The sequence below is a fragment of the Typopeltis vanoorti genome, chromosome 16, assembly GCF_054136105.1.
Source record: "Typopeltis vanoorti isolate ZY-2024b chromosome 16, IOZ_Tvanoo_1.0, whole genome shotgun sequence".
NCBI classification, from domain to species: domain Eukaryota; kingdom Metazoa; phylum Arthropoda; class Arachnida; order Uropygi; family Thelyphonidae; genus Typopeltis; species Typopeltis vanoorti.
In genome coordinates this window covers 16,436,997-16,457,838 of record NC_143564.1, presented here as the reverse complement: position 1 = coordinate 16,457,838, position 20,842 = coordinate 16,436,997, and the positions used below count along the sequence as shown (strand labels likewise).

Below are 20,842 nucleotides of genomic sequence, written 5' to 3'. Positions count from 1 at the left end.
TTCATATTTGCTCCTTCAACTTCTGACTGCCGTTCTCTGATTGATCTCCCTTCCGATTCATTTGGTCGGTGCTATGGCATCGATTTCAAGTCCACACGATATATCCCAGCATAACTAGCCCACTCCAGATATAATGATGGCGTAAGGCGATTCTGCTTTTGTGAGGCCTGTTGCCTAGATGCTGAGTCCTTTCCATGGATTGCCCATCAGTCGAATGGAGATGTGTTCTTTCATCATAAGATTAGGAACGCATGATCCTTCCAGCTCGTAAGCGTCATATCCTATTACCACCCTCGGGATTCCTAACAGAACTCTTTGCTGATCCTTCATCCGAGCACTCCTGGACAGAGACGCTCCTCAGTGCAACCATTTACCCACCAGAATAGACGAGACTAGCAGCCAAGAGAGAAGAAAAAAAAAAGCCTTGTTTCGGGAGGAGGGTTTCCCTAACCCGTTTATATCATCTCCCCTATCGGTAATCGCCGTAGTTCACGTAGCTCCCCCACCCAACATGTATAATTTCTCCCACGCGAGCTCGTTTCGTATCGTTTGTTTTTTCTGACCACTCACTTCTGCACATGCCGTGGGCACGCGACTGCCTTGGGGACAACCTTTCTTTCCGTCGGCATGCCCGTGCACTTTGAACTTTTGTTCACAGCAGCTTAATGCAAATCATACTACAAAACATTGTATTATCAATTCTAACAAAATATTATTAATTTATAATGTTTTAATGGCATTATGCAATCAAGTAAGTATTCCTTCCTTGAAATATTCACGATCTTTTTGCTTTATAATAATGTAATCTATGTTTTACCAGTTGCTTACAGCATATACCTAGAAGCAAGCATATTCCCTACAGGGTTTTTCCAGTTAAACGATGATAAAATTAGAATTCTTAGGAATCTCAATTTATCGAAATTTAGCACCCTGTTAGGCATCTACCTGGATACTGAACAAACGAGGATGGGCTGGCAATTTGGGATTTAGCTGACCAAATTGTATTCTTATTGGCTTAAACTAAAATATTAAATGATGGAACAACAACATGACAGAATTTCATGCCATCTGTGGGGGCATCGCCCGGTTAAACAAGATCCCTGTTGTTTTCACCAGGGAACCAGGGCATACAGCGTAAAGTCAGCTACTGGAACAAATCCTAAACCCATCCCAACTCAACAAAACTAGAGTTCAAGATCGGTACTATCAACATAAGAAGCCTGAATGACAAACAAATGGAGCTAGCTGAGGAATTGGATAAGTACCAGATTGACATAATAGGGGTGACTGAAACAAAAAAGACAAAAACTAGTGAGATCTTTCTGAGCAATAAATACAAAATGTTATATGCAGGCAATAACAATCAAGGAAAAGAAGGAGTAACCATAGTATTCAACATAAAATATGAGGCTAACCTTCTTGAATGGAAGGCAGTCTCAAGTAGAGTGATGTGGGCAATTATCAGAATGGGGAACTGGACAGTATAGTCCCACAGAAGGTTCTACTAATATAGAAGTGGAGAAATTTTTTTGAGGCTTTATAGAAAGCAACTGACACAATGAAAAAGGAAAAGTTGGTCTTTGTTGGGGATCTAAATAGCAGAGTAGGAAATGATTGTCAGACATACAAAAATGTTTGGGGAAAATTTGGAGAAAAGAGCAAAGCTAATAATAATGGCAAATACCTGTTGGATTTCTGCTCAGGACATGGACTGGTTATTACTAACACAATGTTCCAACAAAACTGTGCACAAATTTACATGAAGAGAAGAGGCAAAGAATAAGAAAAGTCCATTGACTATGCTATTGTTAATAGAGATGTTTTCCCACTGGTGCAAAACACTAGAGTGTACAGAGGACTTGAAATTGGAAGTGATCACTATTTAGTCTTGAGCAGGATAAAATTAAATTTCATATTGAAAAGAAACACATGTAAGAAAGTTTTAAAGCAAATAAAAGTTGAGCAGCTCTCAGATATGAACTGTAGACTAAAATACACAAATATTAAAGAACAAATGAAAGAGTTTGAGAACAGCAACCAAACCTTGGAGATTCAGTGGCAAGTCTCGAAGAAAACACTGATTGATTCAGCCAGAGAGGCATGTGGTGAGGTTGTCTGCAAGGATAGAAAATTCTGGACTCCATGGTGGACACAGCAAGTTAAAGAGGCAGTGAAGGAAAAGAAGAAAGCATATCAAAAGTTCCTGGCGAATAAGTCAGCTTGTGCTCTTAGAGAATACAGAGACAAATGTAAGAAAGCCAAACACTGTGTAAAACTCATGTTAGAGGTTTAATGGAATATTAACAGCACTGAGAAAGGATTCAAACTAATTTTTGAAACTAAACCACCTATATAGGACTTTAGTTTCACTTTGTATTCTATTTGTGTGTGTGTGTGTGTTATTACAAAAAGTTTTTGTAATCCCAGAAGATGACTCTGTGACGGAGACGAAATATTGGAAGTATTAAAAATTACTTTTAATCCTTTCTTAGGGCTGTTAATATGAATTCTTCACAGCACTTAAGCTTCAACACACGTATTCTGATCATTCATAGTGATGCAATAGCACGCAATGCAAAACAATACGGTAAGTCAGAACTGCACTTATCGAGGCTATTAAATCGGCTGGCCTTTTTAAAAAGATGTCGTGACTCAAGAGTTATTCCTGACTTTGTTAGGCTTAAAACCAAATTTACATCTAATAAAGCCCTCTGGATATACAAACGTGCTAGTCTGGCACTATTACGAGAGCAGATTACTGAAACTCGTGCCAGCCTTGCTACAACAAACGCCGCTATTGTCTCATTACAGACAGAGCTCTCTGCTATACTCAATCCTGAACTTTGGTCTATTCTCCTTAGCATCTCAGAAACTTCCTCTCAAAAAAAATTCCAGAAAATAAAAAATAAGTACATCAAAAAGTTCAATAACCTTTGCAAATCTAAATCGCTACCTGAAGTTCAACCGCTCCATACAGTAGTCAACCTATCTTCCAAAAGACTTAGCGAAGATGCCGTTAGTGTCCTAAGCCTTGGACACAATTTTGCCGTTGCACCTATTGAAGTTCTAGTATTGGATATTATGTACAACATTGAACGTGGAATCTGTCACTTAGCTCCAGAAACAGCCAATAACATCAGATTTGACTTAGCTAACATTCTCTCCCGTTCTTCACCTCCTAAAGTTAATTTATCTTCCAGTCAACTCTCTGCCCTCTAAAAATTACAGAAAGAAAAAAAGTATTGTCATCACCAGAGCTGATAAGGGTAATGCCAGTGTTGTTCTTACTCCTCAGAATATAATCGGAAAATGGATGTTATTCTCCGTGATTGCGCTACCTACACTGGAACATGATCTCACAAAAACTCAAGTTAAAAAAATTAAAAAACCTACTTAAAAATGTTTCTTCCTGGCCCCTGACAAAAACACTCAAACCATTCTGTTCTCATCCCCCCCTCCCCCCCGGATATATGGTTTACCCAAAATCCACAAACCTAATTCTCCCCTGAGACCTATAGTAGATGCCAACAATGCACCTTGCTAGAAATTTAACAAAGCAGCTAGCTAACTTTTTGACCCCCTTCACTGATCTTACCACATCTTATGTAAAAAACTACACCCATTTTAGAAACTTAATTGAAAATCGTACTTTAAATAATACAGATATATTGGTCAGCTTTGACATCATCATCTCTTTGTTTACAAATATTCCCCTAATCGACACCTTAACACTCTTAAAAAACGTTTTTCCTTCTCATATCTTGGAGCTCTTTTCCTTTGCCATCAACTCTGGTTATTTCTCTTGGTAGAACAAAATCTACAGACAGATAGAGAGAACTGCCATGGGTTCCTCCCTCTCACCCCTTCTTGCCAATTATTATAATACATGGAAAATTTTGAAAAATGAGCGATTGACTCTTCCCCTCTAAAACCTATCTGGCTAAGATATGTAGATAATGTGTTCTCCATTTGGCCTCATCGCCCAGACATATTAGATTCCTTCCTCAGTTACCTCAGTAGTCTACATCCAAGAATCCAGTTTACGATGGAAAAGGAAAATAAGAAAATAACAATAGTTTACCCTTCCTAGACACCTTAGTAACATGCCTTCCTAATGGTAACCTTTCTTTCTCTGTATATAGAAAACCTACTCATACAGGCAGATACATTCACAAACTCTCCCACCACCACCCCTCCCACAATATGGCGAACTCAAACCGAACTCAAACACATACACAACACCTTCCTTTCCAATGGCTATAATGACTACAGAATTAAAAAAATAATCAAGTCCTTCCCCATTCCCTGACCATCTCTTCAGAAGGACTTCAGAAATGCCATCACCATTCCTTACATCCGTGGTACTTCAGAAAAAATAGCCAGCTCATTAAAAAAGTACAACCTCCATACAGTTTTTAAGCCCTACTGTAAACTTGCTGCCCTTATCCGCTCCACTAAAGACCAGCTCCCTCCTCTTTCAGTGCCTGGTGTATATAGAGTACCTTATTCCTGTAAACTTGCCTACTTTAGACAAACAGGCAGGTCAGCATCCATCCAGTTAGAAGAACACAGTTCTTACATCTGCAAGCACGATTATGGTTCAATCCGGCCTTACAGACCATGTTTTGGATACATCTCACAGGATCTCCTGGAAAAAAACTACCATGCTCCACCATAGCAAATTCAAAAAAGAAAGACTATTCTTTGAATCTGCATCTTCACTCAGGAATCAACCTAACTTAAACAAATACAGTTGCATTAAACTTCCCAAAATTTGGGAAACTTTAATTATCATAGATTTGCAGGCCACCGCCCATAGAGGATGCACCACTAGATAGGACTTTAGTTTCGCTTTGTGTTGTATTTGTGTGTGTGTTGTTACAAAAAGTTTTTCTAATCCCCGAAGATGTCTCTGTGACGGAGACGAAATATTGGAAGTATTAAAAATTAGTTTTAATCCTTTCTCAGTGCTGTTAATATTCCATTAAACCTCTAACATGAATTCTTCACAGCACTTAAGCCTCAACACACGTACTGTGTAAAACTAGCTAAACAAAAGTAATGGGAGGGCTTTTGTAAGAACATAGAAAATAAATATCAAGAAGGTAGCAAGATATTTTGGTGGTTGTTGAAGAAGCTCAGAAATGGAGGAAAGAGTGCTGTAAAAGGAACTAGAGATGATAAAAGTGACATGAAAACAGGAGAAAAAGATATCCTTGAAGTATGGAGTAATTACTTTGAAAAAATGCTAAATGAAACAAGCAGTGATGAAAGCATAGTGGTAAAAACACTGACCAGGCTTGCAGCCAGGAATACTTATCCATACTTGAAGAAAATGCTATCAAAAGCCTGAAATGTGGAAAGCCAGCAAGAATAGATAATATTCGACCAAAAATGATCAAGTATGGAAGTATAAAAGTCTTACAATGGCTGCACTGCATAGTTCAGAAGGCCTGGGCAGAGGGATGAATTCCAGATGATTGAAGTAGAGCTCTCATAGTACCCATATATAAAAAGGAAAATAAAACTGAATGTGAGAATTACAGAGATATTTCATTACTGAGTGTTCCTGGTAAGATATATGCAAGTATACTTGAGAAACAGTTGAGAAGGATTGTGGAAGATGAGCTTGGTGAAGAACAAGCTGGATTCAGACCACATACATACTGTCATGCTCAGATTTTCACTTCACGACAGATAGTTGAGAAATCTTGGGAGTATAACAAAGATCTGTATTTAAGTTTTAGAATCTGGAAAAGGCATGTGACAAAGTGCCAAGAAAGAAGCTATTCAAAACGCTACAGTTATATGGTGTTAATGGGGCATTATATCAAGCAATACTTAGTCTTTATTTGAGTTGTAAGTCAGCAGTTAGAATTGAAGGAAGTACTGGAAGGTGGTTTAATGTTAAATATGGTGTCAGACAAGGATGTACATTGTCCCCTCTGTTATTCATTATCTATATGGATCACATTATGAAGGAAAGTGGTATTAAACCTTATATCAAAATTGGAGATGTTAATCTTAGCTCTTTACTTATGTGGATGATGTTATACTTCTAAATAAATCTGCTACAAGTCTGCAAGATTCCCTGACTAAATTGAATAACTGTTGTAATAGATATGGTATGAAGGTGAGCATTAAAAAGACAATGAAAATAGGCAGAAACATTGAAAATATCAACTGCATTGTGAATGGAGAACCTATAGAACAAATAAAACATTTCAACTACTCAGATATGATTTTTAGTGAAGATGGAAAATTATATATAGAAACAAACAGGAGAATCAACAAAGCTGGTATGGTAGGAAGTCAAATGAATAAATTTATATAGAATTAGGGAGAAATTAGCACCAAAACACTAAATTAGCTATATACATGACAGTGTTCAAACCAGTTTTTAACTTATGAATCTCAGAGCTGGGTAAGAAGTAATACACTTGACTAGACTCTGCAGAAAGATTAGGGGCATTCAATGGCAATATCATAATAAAAACGAGGATTAGGGAAGAACTTGACATTGTCAGCATCCAGGAATGCATTAGCAGAGCTAATCTCAGGTAGTATTGTCACTTAAACAGAATGGGGAGGAAAGATTAGCAAATCAAGTGTTCTCTGCTAGGTTGGCAGGAAAAAGATCCAATGGAAGGCCAAGATTTAGGTGGATTGATAGTAAAAAGTGCCTTAGACGATAGAAATATAAGATCTGACAATATTGGAGTCTTGACAGATAACAGACTGATTTGGAGGAAAATTGTAGATAGAAGTTAGTAATGATGTAAATTTTTCATGTAGTACTGTCATATCCTGTACACCCTTTGAGGGTATATACCAGGAATTTGATGATGATGACCTGGAATGAATTTGCATATTACATATATCCACAGTGAAATAATAATAATAATAATTCATATGATGATACACAACCATGAGTCCCCTTTACAGGGAGGTATGGCACCATTTCAGTCCCCCAAATTTTATCCAGGCTCGGAACCAGCATAGCTGACAAATCAGCCTTTGGCTTGGTCAGTATTCCTGACTGTAATCCGTGTGTGTTCACGGTACCTGTTGGCCTGCTTACGAGATGAAAAATCTCAGATAAACTGGTGGGAAAAATTCTGCTATCCACGCCCAAGACCGGCTAACTTGGCTATGACCGAGGAAGATCCTTAAGCTTCTCACATCGTCAACTGTAATCGAACCTAGGAGACTCATTCCCCAGGCATATAGTTGTGAAGATCAAAGCCACTAGGCTAACCATATGGATTCCTCAGTGAAATACAACTTATTAAATATATAAATCATCATCAGTGCAGCTGAAGAAGAATGGCAGAAATTAGAATACCTGTAAACACTTTCTCCAGGTTTCAAGACCTGTATTATGGAGAGACAGCATTTTATTATGCAACCATTTCACGATATTTGGTAAATATATATATGGAATCATCTGAATAAACAGCTACCATTATGCACCATGCTAAATCAAGACTGTGACTCAAGACCAGGCAAGAAATCCCTTCACAATTTTACAGAATTCCTTACAACTGGAACTACAAAATCCAATTGTGATTAGAAGTTGAACTGGGAAATGGAAGCCAGATCACTTCCATCCCTAGATGTTCTCATCTCTGCAGAAAATCAACACTATTTTTCATTTGAAGTCTACAGAAAACACCGAAAGATATCTACATGCTATATCACATCATCATCCTGACCAGTCATGCTATTGAGGCATCATTAGAATACTTGAAGACAGGGCCTTCACAATGTCTAGTGATGACAAAAACCAAAAAGAAATAGCAATCTTAAAGATAAACTCCTGAAGAGTGGATATAATCTTAAAACCATAGTAGCAAATCATCTACAAAGGTGCCATTTCCTTGAACTAAATAAAAAATTTAAAGATAAAATAGTTAAAAAATACTCTCACAATACAGCTCAAAAGTAGCATTCACATACTGCTAGAAACAAAGTATCTATGCTACTAAGATCGCTGAAGCAAACTCGCCCTCCTCTAGAAAGATCATGGATGTATAAAATTTTCTGTATGCAGTTTCTGTTGTGTTGGACAGATGGGTTGATCTAGAGAAATCTACTTCAAAGAACACATCAAAGATGTAGAGAAGAAATGGACACATGGAACAAATGGAACTGGCATTTCATGCCATCAAAGAAAAACATGAAGTACTTCAGCAATTCACAAAACTGCAATACATAGAATTCAATAACTGTCTTCATAGATTGACAGAAGCTAACAAAATGATACGATGTCCAACTCGATGTAATAAAAACCAATATATCATCTTAAATCAACTTCAGGCAGCATATATCAAAAACCTGAATATTAGTAATTTAGGCTATGAGAGAAGTTACACACCAAATAGCAACAATGAGCCATGATTATGACATCTTGATGCTGTATTCTATATCCGACTTATGTTCCTTCAAAGTATAACAGTTATAAGTGTCGAAATTTCTGTGTTAACACCTTTTATTCCCTATTTTTTGCAATCTGAAGATGTACAAAACTAGTAATAAAATATCGTTCTTTCTAATTTTTTAAATGGTTTTGGCTTGACAAATATTAAAAATGAAATTAATGCACACAAGTCAGGGTGGAAAATTTTAGAGAAGTTGGTAAGAACTCACACACAGAAATGGGTAGACAAAAAAGCTATACTCTACAAGGAGCAATATGGGTTTACTAAATGAAGGTCATGTTTTCGCAAATTGCTCATATTTTATAACAATGTTACAGCCAAGTCAGATAAAGAGAATGGATACATGATGATAATGTTGGATTTTGCAAAAGCATCTGATAGAATATCACACAAAAGACTGTTGCATAAACTGGAGAATATGCAATTGGAATATAAAATTTTGACTTGGATCTCTGGGTGGTTGACAGACAGATATCAAACAGTGGTATATGGTGGCTATGAATCTGCTAGATTTAATTAAGGTACCTCAGGGTTTAGTTCTTGGGCCATTGTTGTTCAATCTATACATGATACTGGGAAGGGTCTAACTGAAGATGTGCAATTATTGTGATAATGTGAATATAGGCATGACAATCAGAGATGCTACTGATATCCAGCACTTACATAATGATTTAAATAGGCTGGAAATTTGGGAAAGCAAAAATGGCTCTCAGTGTTAATAAGTGTAGTTATGCACTTTGGCATGACGAAATTTCCAGCAGCATAATATATTAGCAGAGATATGCTACAAGAAACTGATGAGGCAAATGATCTTGGCATAATGGTGGATAGGAATTTGAAGTTCAAATGTCACATGGTAAAAGTTGAAAATACAACTCAGAGGATAACTGCAATGTTGAAGCAAACCCTGACATGTAAAGATGGAGGTCATTTTGCCTCTTTATAAGGCTTTGATAAGATCCCACCTGGATTACTGTGCACAGATTTCGTCTCCCAGTTTCTAAGAGCATAAAGAAGCTGTGGATAGGGTGCCAAAGAAGTAACAAAGATTATATCAGGATTATGAGATTTAGATTATGAGGTCCGATTGCAAGACAGAGGGATTGCAGACTCTGGTTAACAGGAGAAAGAGGGATGATATGATAGAGGTCTATAAACCTCTGGATGGGTGTTAATAGGGTATTGTCTGATGAAATTTTTTGTTATATGGAAGGTGGGGAGAGCACACAGGGACATCCACGGAAGTTAAGTTTGTTCATGGTCAAGAAAGGGGTAACTAGGTTTTTCTTTCACAGATCAGTGAGTGAGTGGAACAGTTTGCCTCTAGGGGTAGTGATTGCATCTAGTGTGAATGAATTTAAGGGAAGGTATATGACAGCTGGTTTGGCTGATTTATAGCCTCTCTCGATGAGTCTTTGAGTACCCAGAGGTCTCAGATAATAATCAATGACGGTCTCCCAGATCGTTTGTAAATTAACGCACCATCATATGAAAAGGTTTGCTCTGTGTTACAGAGCAAACCTTTTCATATGATGGCCCAAGGAAGCCATTAATTTTTAGATTCATTGTTATTTAGTTTTAATCAGTTGTTTGGTATATTTTGCAATATCAATATGTTCCTGTAAGCATAACTAGTTTATTCAATACAGTTGATTTTATTATTTTATTTTCAGAGTGTATTTTATGTTTTTGTTTTTATATTGTTTTGTGACAATAGTTTCATTAAATGCTTTTGTTTCAATTTCAGTTTTTCCTTTGATTTCTAACAATCACTAAGAATCACTGGACTACGGGAAAGATATTACTATATAATAATCAAATTTCAATAATTAAAGAAATTTAATTTCTCTTTCTGTGTATTTTTTTGCATCCTCAGAAACTAATCTATAAAAAAAAACAGCAGAATACATCATCACCAACATACATTGAATTGTTCTTGTTTCTTTACTTGAGAGAAATTCTGATAAATATTAAAATTTTATTTGACCCTTGTCTGACAACATTCAGAGTATATTAATTAATAGTATATTGGTTGTGAAAGTAATACAAAAATGAAAATTAGTTCGTGGATTCTGGTTTCTCTGGAAAATTTGACTTTATTGATCTCTTTCACACATAACATGCACACTTTAAAATAATTTTGCATATGCCATTGATTTCTATTTATTATATTTATCACTGAAGCGGGTTATTTAATCTTCATGAGATATTTTTGAATCACTATTGCTTTATCATAATGTAGATTACTTTCACCTTGAATTCTAGGGTGTTACTCTAGAAGATTTGAAATCAGCTGAACAGCAGCTACTACGAAAACAACAGGAGGAAGATGAGCGTAAAGAACAGGAACAAGCGTTTTCAGAAAAACATGAAAATGAAAGGTCCGATTCAGGTTCCAAAATTACGCCAGCTGAGAGTTTAGCTAATATTAATGAAAAGTCTTCGAAAACTAGAATGGAAGAACAAAAGGTAATTCTTTTCAGTATAAAAGAGATTGTCTGGCATAATATTGAATTCATACAGAAATTATTATTTAACAGTTATATCTTAAAATAGAGCAGTTCTCTTCTATTTGATGTTGAGAGATATATTATAAAATTTTTCTACCTCACTTTCTTACACACACATACAAAAAGTTGTTATGTGCCATCCAGTTGTTTTTGACTCCTTGGTGATCCTGTGAACAAAGGCTCTCCATCCTACTCGGCCTCTTGTCCTTTCTTTCAGCAATTGTAAGTTCAAGTTGGTAAGTTCTTTTATGTTGTCCATCCAACTGTTTTGTGGTCTTCCTCTTCTTCTTCTCATTCCCTCAATCTTCCCAACATAACTGTCTTTTCCAATGATTTATCAGCTAATATAATGTGTCACGTAATATGTCCAAAGTACATCAACTTCTGTTTAGTGATCATCACCTCCAAGGAGCATTCTGTCTTTATACTCTCAAAAATCTTATTGATCATTCTTACAATCCATGGGATTCTTAGTAGTCTCTTCCACACCCATAATTCAAATGAATGAATTCGCTTTCTCTCATTTCTTCTTAATAATCTAGCTTTCACACCCATACATCACTACTAGAAATGCCATTGCTTTGACGATTCTAACTTTCGTGGCCTTACATCTCCATCTTTCATAATCTTTGTCAGGTTTAACATAGTTTTTTCCCCCCATAATTATCCTTCTTTTAATTTCACTTTCACATTTATCATCATTTCTGATTCTGTACCCCAGTAAATCATAACTTTCAAGGATCTCTAATTTATCTCCCACTACTATTATTGTTATTACTATTATATGAAACCTCCAAGGAGTCAAGGACTCATCAAAGGAGGTTATAAATCATCCAAACCAGCTATCAAACCTTTCCTTAAATTCATTCACACTAGATGCACTTACTACTCCTAAAGGCAAACTATTCCACTCACTCACTGTTCTGTGAGAGAAAAATCTAGCTACCCTTTTCTTGACTGTGAACAAACTTAACTTCCATGGATGTGGTATAAATCTCTATATCCTTATATTCTCTCCCCACCTTCCATATAATGAAAAATTTCATCAGGCAGTATCCTATAACACCCATTCAAAAGTTTATAGACCTCTATCATATCACCCCTCTTTCTCCTATTAACCAGAGTCTGCAATCCACATACTAGCAATGTGTACTCCCATAATTTGGGTATAATCATTGTAACTCTTCTTTCATCCTTTCCACAGTCTTTATTTCCTTGGAACCCAGGAGACCAAATCTGCACACAATAATCCAGGTGTGGTCTTATCAAAGCCTTATAAATAGGCAAAATACTTATCCTTACATGTCAAGGTTTGCTTCAAAATTGCAATTATCCTCTGAGTTCTATTTGCAACTTTTGCTACGTGACCTTTGAACTTTAGATTACTATCCACCAATACTCCAAAATTCCTTGCCTCCTCAGTTTCTTATATAATATACCACTGGAAATCTCATCACACGAAAGTGCATAACTTTACCCTTGTTAACACTAGACTGAGAGTCATTTTTGCTTGCCCAAATTTCCACCTTGTAAGTGCTGGATATCGGTAGCATCCTTGATTGCTCTTCCTATCTTCACATCATTGGCAAATAATTGGACATCTCCAGTTTGACCTTTCCCAGTGTCATTAATGTATATATTGAACAACAATGATCCGAGAACTGTTCATCTTTATAATTTCATCTTTACATTTATCATCATTTTTGATTCTGGATCCCAGTAAATCATAACTTTCAATGATTTCTATTTTACCTCCCTCTATTATAAATTCATTTAAATTGCCATAAGCCATCACTTTTGTTTTGCTGATGTTTAAATTATACCCAGCTTTGGTTTAATTTAATTGTTTAATTGTTACTTTCTCTCTTAACCAATATAATCAACTGCTCCAGATCTTCCTTAATTTCTGCTATGAGGGCTGCATTGTCTGTGTATCTTAAATTATTTAATTTTCTGCCCACTAATCTTAACTCTATCTGGATCTTTGTGTAAGTTAGCCATTCTCATAATATCATCATCATCATCATCATCAAATTCCTGCCATGTACCCTCAAGGGGTGTACAGGATATGACAGTACTACATGAAAAAATTACATCATTACTAACTTCCTATCTACAATTTTCCTCCAAATCAGTCTGTTACTTGTCAAGACTCCAACATTATCAGATCTTATATTTCTATCATCTAAGGCACTTTGTACCGTATCAATCCACCTATATCTTGGTCTTCCTCTGGGTCGTTTTCCTGCCAACCTGGCAGAGAACACTTGTTTTGCTAATCTTTCCTCTCCCATTCTATTTAAGTGACCATACCATCTGAGATTAGCTCTGCTAATGCATTCCTGGATGCTGACAATGTCAAGTTCTTTCCTAATATCCTCATTTTTAATATGATATTGCCATTGATGCCATCTGTTCACACCTCTAATCTTTCTCAGGACTCTCATATCTGCGGTCTCTAGTCTTTGGTCAAGTGTTTTACTTCTGACCCAGCTCTCAGATCCATAAGTTAAAATTGGTTTGAACACAGTCTTGTATACAGCTAATTTAGTGTTCTGACTAATTTCTCTCTTATTCCATATGAATTTATTCAATTGACTTCCCACGATACCAGCTTTGCTGATTCTGTTGTCTATTTCTATATTTAGTTTACCATCTTCAGTAAAAATTGTGCCTAAGTAGCTGAAATGTTTTACTTGTTCCACAGGTTCTCCATTCACAACACAGTTGACATTTTCAATGATTCTGCCTATTTTCATTGTCTTTGTCTTTTTATTGCTGACTTTCATACCATATCTATTACAACAGCTATTCAGTTTAGTCAGAGAATCTTGCAGACTTGTAGCGGATTTATTTAGAAGTATAACATCATCCGCATAAAGCAAAGAGCTGACATTAACATCTCCAATTTTGATATCAGGTTTAATACCACATTCCTTCATAATGTGATCCATATAGATAATGAATAACAGAGGGGATAATGTACATCCTTGTCTCACACCAGATTTAACATTAAACCATCTTCCTGAACTTCCTTCAATTCTAACTGCTGACTCACAACTCAAATAAAGACTAAGTATTGCTTGATATAATGCCCCATTGACACCATATAACTGCAGTGTATTGAATAGCTTCTCTCTTGGCACCTTGTCATATGCCTTTTCCAAATCGACAAAACTTAAATACAGATCTTTGTTATATTCCCATGCTTTCTCGACTATTTGTCGTAAAGTGAAGATCTGATCTTGACAGCCTCTATTTGGCCTGAATCCAGCTTGTTCTTCACCAAGCTTTTCTTCCACAATTCTTCTCAACCGTTTCTCAAGTATACTTGCATAGATCTTGCCAGGAACACTCAGTAGGGAAATACCTCTGTAATTCTCACATTCAGTCTTATTTCCCTTTTTATATATGGGTACTATGAGAGCTCTACTCCAATCATCGGGAATTCGTCCCTCTGTCCAGGCTTTCTGAACTATGCAGTGCAGCCACTGTAAGACTCTTATACCACCATACTTCAGCATTTCTGGTCGAATATCATCTACTCCTGCTGCCTTTCCACATTTCAAGCCTTTGATGGCTTTTTCTACTTCAAGTATGGATATGTATTCCTGACTGCATGCCTGGTCAGTGTTTTTTACCACTGTGCTGTCATCACTGCTTGTTTCATTTAGCAGTTTTTCAAAGTAATTACTCCATACTTCAAGGATATCTTTTTCTCCTGTTTTCATTTCACCTTTATCATCTCTAATTCCTTTTACAGCACACTTTCCTCCATTCCTAAGCTTCTTCAACAACCTCCAGAATATTTTGCCACCTTCTTGATATTTATTTTCTATATTCTTGCCAAAGTCCTCCCATGACTTTTGTTTAGCCAGTTTTACACACTGTTTAGCTTTCTTACATTTGTCTCTGTATTCTGTAAGAGTAAAAGCTGACTTATTTGCCAGGAACTTTTGATATGCTTTCTTCTTTTCCTTCACTGCCTCTTTAACTTCCTGTGTCCACCAGGGAGTTCTGATTTTTTTATCCTTGCAGACAACCTCACCACATGCCTCTCTGGCAGAATCAATCAATGTTTTCTTCAGAGTTTGCCACTGAATCTCCAAGGTTTGATTCCTGTTCTCAAACTCTTTCATTTTCTTTTCAATAATATTTCTGTATTTTAGTCTACAGTTCACATCTGAGAGCTGCTCAACTTTTATTCGCTTTAAAACTTTCTTACATGTTATTCTTTTCAATATGAAATTCAATTTTATCCTGCTCAAGACTAAATAGTGATCACTTCCAATTTCAAATCCTCTGTACACTCTGGTGTCCTGCACCAGGGAGAAAACATCACTATCAACAATAACATAGTCAATGAGACTTTTCTTATTCCTAGCCTCTTCTCTCCATGTGAATTTGTGCACATTTTTATGTTGGAACATGGTGTTAGTAATAACCAGTCTATGTCCTGAGCAGAAATCCAACAGATATTTGCCATTATTATTAGCTTTGCTCTTTTCTCCAAATTTTCCCAAAATATTTTTGTATGTCTCACAATCATTTCCTACTCTACTATTTAGATCCCCAACAAGGACCAACTTTTCCTTTTTCATTGTGTCAGTTGCTTTTTCTAAAGCCTCAAAAAATTCCTCTACTTCTACCTTAGTAGAACCTTCTGTGGGACCATAGGCACAAATAAGTCTCATTGTCCAGTTCCCCATTCTCATATTTGCCCACATTACTCTACTTGAGACTGACTGCCATTCAAGAAGATTAGCCTCGTATTTTGTGTTGAATACTATGGCTACTCCTTCTTTTCCTTGATTGTCATTGCCTGAATATAACATTTTGTATTTATTGCTCAGAAAGACCTCACCAGTTTTGGTCTTTTTTTTTGTTTCAGTCACACCTATTATGTTGATCTGGTACTTATCTAATTCCTCAGCTAGCTCCATTTCTTTGCCATTCAGGCTTCTTACGTTGATAGTACCGATCTTTAACTCTGGTGATGTTGAGTTGGGGTTTGTTTTCATATTTGTTCCAGTAGCTGACTTTTCGCTGTTCGCCCTGGTTCCCTGGCGAAAAAAAGATAGGGCAATAATATACAACCCTGGCATATCCCCCCTTTTCTACTCTAACTCTGTTTCTCCAAAGACTGTTTTTACTGACGCCTCTTGGTTTCCATCTTATCAGTAGAATTAGATATTCAGGTATTCCCATTGATCTCATAACAGTCCACAGTCTGTTTTCATCCATGCAATCAAAAGCTTTCTTATAATCAATAAAACGAATACTTCCTTCTGAAATTCTTTTGTTCTTTCCATAATCCATCTCATGTTTGCTATTTGGTTTCTAGTTCCTGTACCTCTCCTAATGCTTGCTTGATCTTGTGGCATTTCTGTATTCACACCGGGCTCTAATCTTTGTTGGATTACTTTCAGCATAACTTTATTTGCACGTGAAAAAAAAACAAATCCAAGGGATTGTGAGATTCTATAAATCTCACAATCCCTTGAATTTGGTTTTTTTTTGGAATTGGGGTGAATACTGATGTTTTCCATTCTTCAGGCCAGTATATTTTCTTCCAAACCTGTTGACAAATTTCAGTCAATATATTCCAATATATTCCTACTTCATTCCTAACTGCTCTCAATAATTCCCATGACACATCATCAGCTCCGGAAGCTTTTCCTTTTGGCAGCTGTTCCATTCCACAGCTTCACTTTTCATTATCATGGGTTCCTCAACAAATTTTCTTCTTTCCAATTCACCTTCAATATTATTATCTTTCTCGTAAAAAGTCCTCTGCATACTGTTTCCATCTTTTTTTCACTGCTTTTTCCATCAGACATTTTCCTGAGTTACTTTTTACATCTCCTAATCTAGGGATAACTTCCCTGTAACATCATTTATTTTTCTAAACAGATCTCTTGTCTACCCATAATATTGCTTTCTTCAATTTCCTTGTAGCAATTGTTTAGATGTTTTTCCTTATCTTTCCTAGCCTTTTCTTTGGAAATCATTACTCAGTTGTCTAACCCTTTCTTATAAGTCAGACCAACTAAAATTTGTCAAAAATAACTCAATTAAAATAAGTCAAAAAATTTGCTTGAAAATCTAGTTATGTAAAAATCCAATTTTTTTGCAAGTGGACAACATTTCTGGTTTAGGAATGCACATTCCAAAATAGATAATGCTTGGGAACTTGTTGCATATATTTTGGAGGTGTTAAGGCATTTATCGCTTTCTTCCTGTCTGATGGGGTGGCTTTTTATGTTTATGAATTTGTGTACATGTTTGTTTTGGTCTTTAAACTAAGTTTGCAAGATTATGTAGGTCTTAACACAAGCATAGTTATATGTTCTGTATTTGAAATTCTGTGCATGAATTAAAAAAAAATTTTTTTGCATAATTAAAAATTCATTACTTCCAATTCCAAGGTGATATAAAAACACAACATGCACTCCTAATAGCAAGGGCTTTAGTCTATGTTTAAATTCAAGAACAAAATCTGGATGCAATTTCACAAATGAATGTATTTCATTTCAGAATTCAGTAATGTCTATTTCCTGTCTTAAAAAATCCTTTTCTTTCTTATAAAAAAAAAAAAAAAAAAACTTTAGTCACTATTCTGTAGATATGTTGGCCAGTAGCCTCCATGTTAGTATATTTTAGCAAAGAACAATCTAAGCATCATGTTCCACACCCTCCAAATTTCAGTGTAACTCAGCCAGTCATGAAAAGTCAAGTAAATTGAAATAGATTACATTCAAAAAATAAATAAACAGAAACCTCTAGAAGCTTCCACATTTTTACAAATGAAAACGATTTCATTTCCAGATATAGTAATGTCCATTTCAGGCTTAGGAAACCACACTTCTTTTCTAAAACAAATTCAGCTCAGTTTTTTTTTTTTTTTATTTATTTATTTTTATTTATTTATTTTTTTTTTTATTACATCCCATCTTCAACTTATCTAATTACATAATCTTACTTCATCTATTTGACTTTTGTTCTGCTCAAAGATTCATGTGTACATATGATTTCTCTGATATTCCATGCCAGAGACTCTTTCCCCCCCCCACCTCTTCCTCCATCTTTGGTTGTAACCGTTTATTTTAGCCAAAAAGATTAACCTCCTTACTGGCTAAGGTGAATGAAATAGTGAGACCAAATTGCACTTCTTATCCATGTTATTCAACAGGTGTTACAGAATTGTATCCAGATTTAGCTGGATGTCTATAAACTTCATGACCAGTTAAAGCTGAGGAGCTTTCACAGGTTAACTGTAGATTTAACTATACAACGTCATTAACGAAAAAAAGTAAACAGTTTTAAAACCAGAACCAAACTTGGGGATCTGAGGTCTTATTGGCAAACTCGGTAGAAAGCATCGCTAGATTCAGCAAGGAAGGCAGGTGGCTATATTGTCTGCAAGGCAGTGTTTCCTTTAATATTTGCTAGTCCACATATGCACATGAAAAACATTTTGTGCATGAGATTCCTGTCTCAGAATTGATGTGTGCACTAATGTTGTCCTTTTTTTTCATCTAGCTACTAGTAGAAGCACTAAATTAATTCCTTTAAACCTGCATTATGACAAAAAATGCATCACTATTTCCATGCGTTCAAATGACTATACATCATCGACAATAGCCACTAAACAAATATGGGTGTGCAATTTGCTGACATCAGAATCAGTTCTCCCACATGCCACAGGCTAAAAGTAATCATGGCAAAGAACATTTGTTTGGCTAATCTTTCCTCTCCCATTCTGATTAAGTGACCATACCATCTGATATTAGCTCTGCTAACACAGGTCTGAATGTAAACAGTGGCAAGTTATTTTCCCTGATATCTTTATTATTAATGTGTTACTGCCATTGATGCCATCTGTTCACTCCACTAATCTTTCTCAGAACTCTCAGATCCATAAGTTAAACTTGGTTTGAACACTATCTTGTATACAGCTAATTTAGTGTTTTGAGTCATTTCTTTCCTATTCCATATAAATTTATTCAGTTGACTTCCTACCATACCAGCTTTACTAATTCTGCTGTCTGTTTCCATATTTAATTTGCCATTTTACCAAAAATTGTGCCTAAATAGCTGAAATGTTTTACTTTTTCTGTAAGTTCACCATTTAGGATATAGTTGATATTTGAAATGGTTCTGCTGATTTTCATACCAAACCTGTTACAATCGTTATTCAATTTAATATACACTGCTTGGAAAGATGTAAACAGATGCCAAACAACCCTGGTATCCACCATAATAAGATGTAGGACCTCCTTTTGCTCTAATGACTGCAGCAATCCTACAGAGCATAATTTCCACAAGTCTACTATAGCAACCAATGGGAATTTTGGACCATTCTTCCTATAGGCATGTAATGAGGTCCTGGACAGTCGAGAGACAGACATCTCTTGACCTCACCCGATGCTCCAATTCATCCCACAGATGTTGATCAAGGTTGAGATTAGGACTCTGTGGAGGCCAGTCAAGTGTGGTGATGTTTACATCCTCGAGTCATGCAATGACAGCTGCAGTCTAGTTACATGATGCATTGTCTTGCTGAAAGAGACAATGGTCATTTTCATAGAAACACCACAAAGTAGGAAGCTTAGCATTGTTCAGAACATTCAGATACTTCTTGGAGTTCGGTGTTCATGGCACCACAAACAGTGATCCAAACCAAGAAAAACAGGACCATACCATCATACCGCTACCTCTGAATTTCATAGTTGGGAATTATGCACTCTGGTAAGAGACGTTTACCAGTCATCTGCCACACCCATCCATCTGCTCAGTAGAGGGAGTGGTGACTGGATTCCTTGCTCTCTAACACACTTTCCAAGCTTCCACATGACATTGTACGTGCTCTTTGCACCACTGAAGATGACGCTGCATGTTGGTTTGGGTGATGTGGGGCTTGCATATTGCAGTCCTACCATGGAAACCTAAGTTCAAGTCTTAGTTCTTAATGTTTTGGTGCAGATTCATGTTCCAATCAATGCCAGGAATGTCACATTTAATGTATCAGCCAACAAATGGTGGATTTTACATACTACATACTATCCTTCGTAGCACCATATGGTCATGTTCACTGAGTTTGATTGGGCGTTTACTGCAGGTAGCAGTTTCAGTTGATTCCCGCCCTTCCATCTCACTATGGTATCACCGATTGTTGACCAGGGATGGCTCAATTTGTCAACAATTTGCTGAACAGATAGGCCTGTAACATGGCATCCTATCACAATGCTGCTTTCAAATTTCATTAGTTTCCTTCTGACAGCCATTTCACCTGGGAATAGTTGCACTGACTTGGGAGCATCATATTCTTCCAATTTATGCCTGCTACAAACGATGTCTCGTTACATGGCACGATGCATCTTACTCATAGGAATATCCATTGACTTCTTTCCAAGCAGTGTATATACAGTATGTACTTACTGTATTTTCAAAATGAAAAAATAAATAGATAAAATTAGAAAGGTATATAGTTTTGATAAAAAATAAAGTGTGTTTCCTCCATCCCTCCTATTTACATAATTAAAATTATGTATATATCACTATGCTTTCTTGCATTTTTTTTTTTTTTTTAAAGAAAAAAGACAATCTGTGTATAATTGTTACATACAGATGTTTGTGAAAATGTTCTTGACAAGGTTATGAAATTACTTATTCCAATCTGACCTTGGGCCAGGGCCTTCTCAGTATCTTTTTATATTTTACATCTTTGTTTTGATGTACTAAAATGTGATGTAAAAAATTTCATGATTAGTTATAAATTTATTGTTCTGTCTTTCCACTGATCCTGAAGACTTGTAACTTGAGGCTGAAATTTGTTTAGTTATAGTAAATAATTTTGGAACAGAAAAGTGAAATTTTATAAAAATAATT

The 20,842-nt window shown here is 36.1% G+C and overlaps 1 protein-coding gene across 2 annotated transcripts in view; it reads left to right on the top strand.

The window, feature by feature from the left end:
- The window catches only part of LOC150097869 (uncharacterized), a 622,248-nt gene that overhangs the window by 323,307 nt on the left and 278,099 nt on the right, over window positions 1-20,842 (top strand). For both annotated transcript variants that reach the window (XM_090405962.1, XM_090405961.1), the window contains exon 12: window positions 10,707-10,910. In XM_090405962.1, the coding sequence (XP_090262088.1) occupies window positions 10,707-10,910 (204 nt within the window). The remainder of the gene's footprint in view (window positions 1-10,706; window positions 10,911-20,842) is intronic.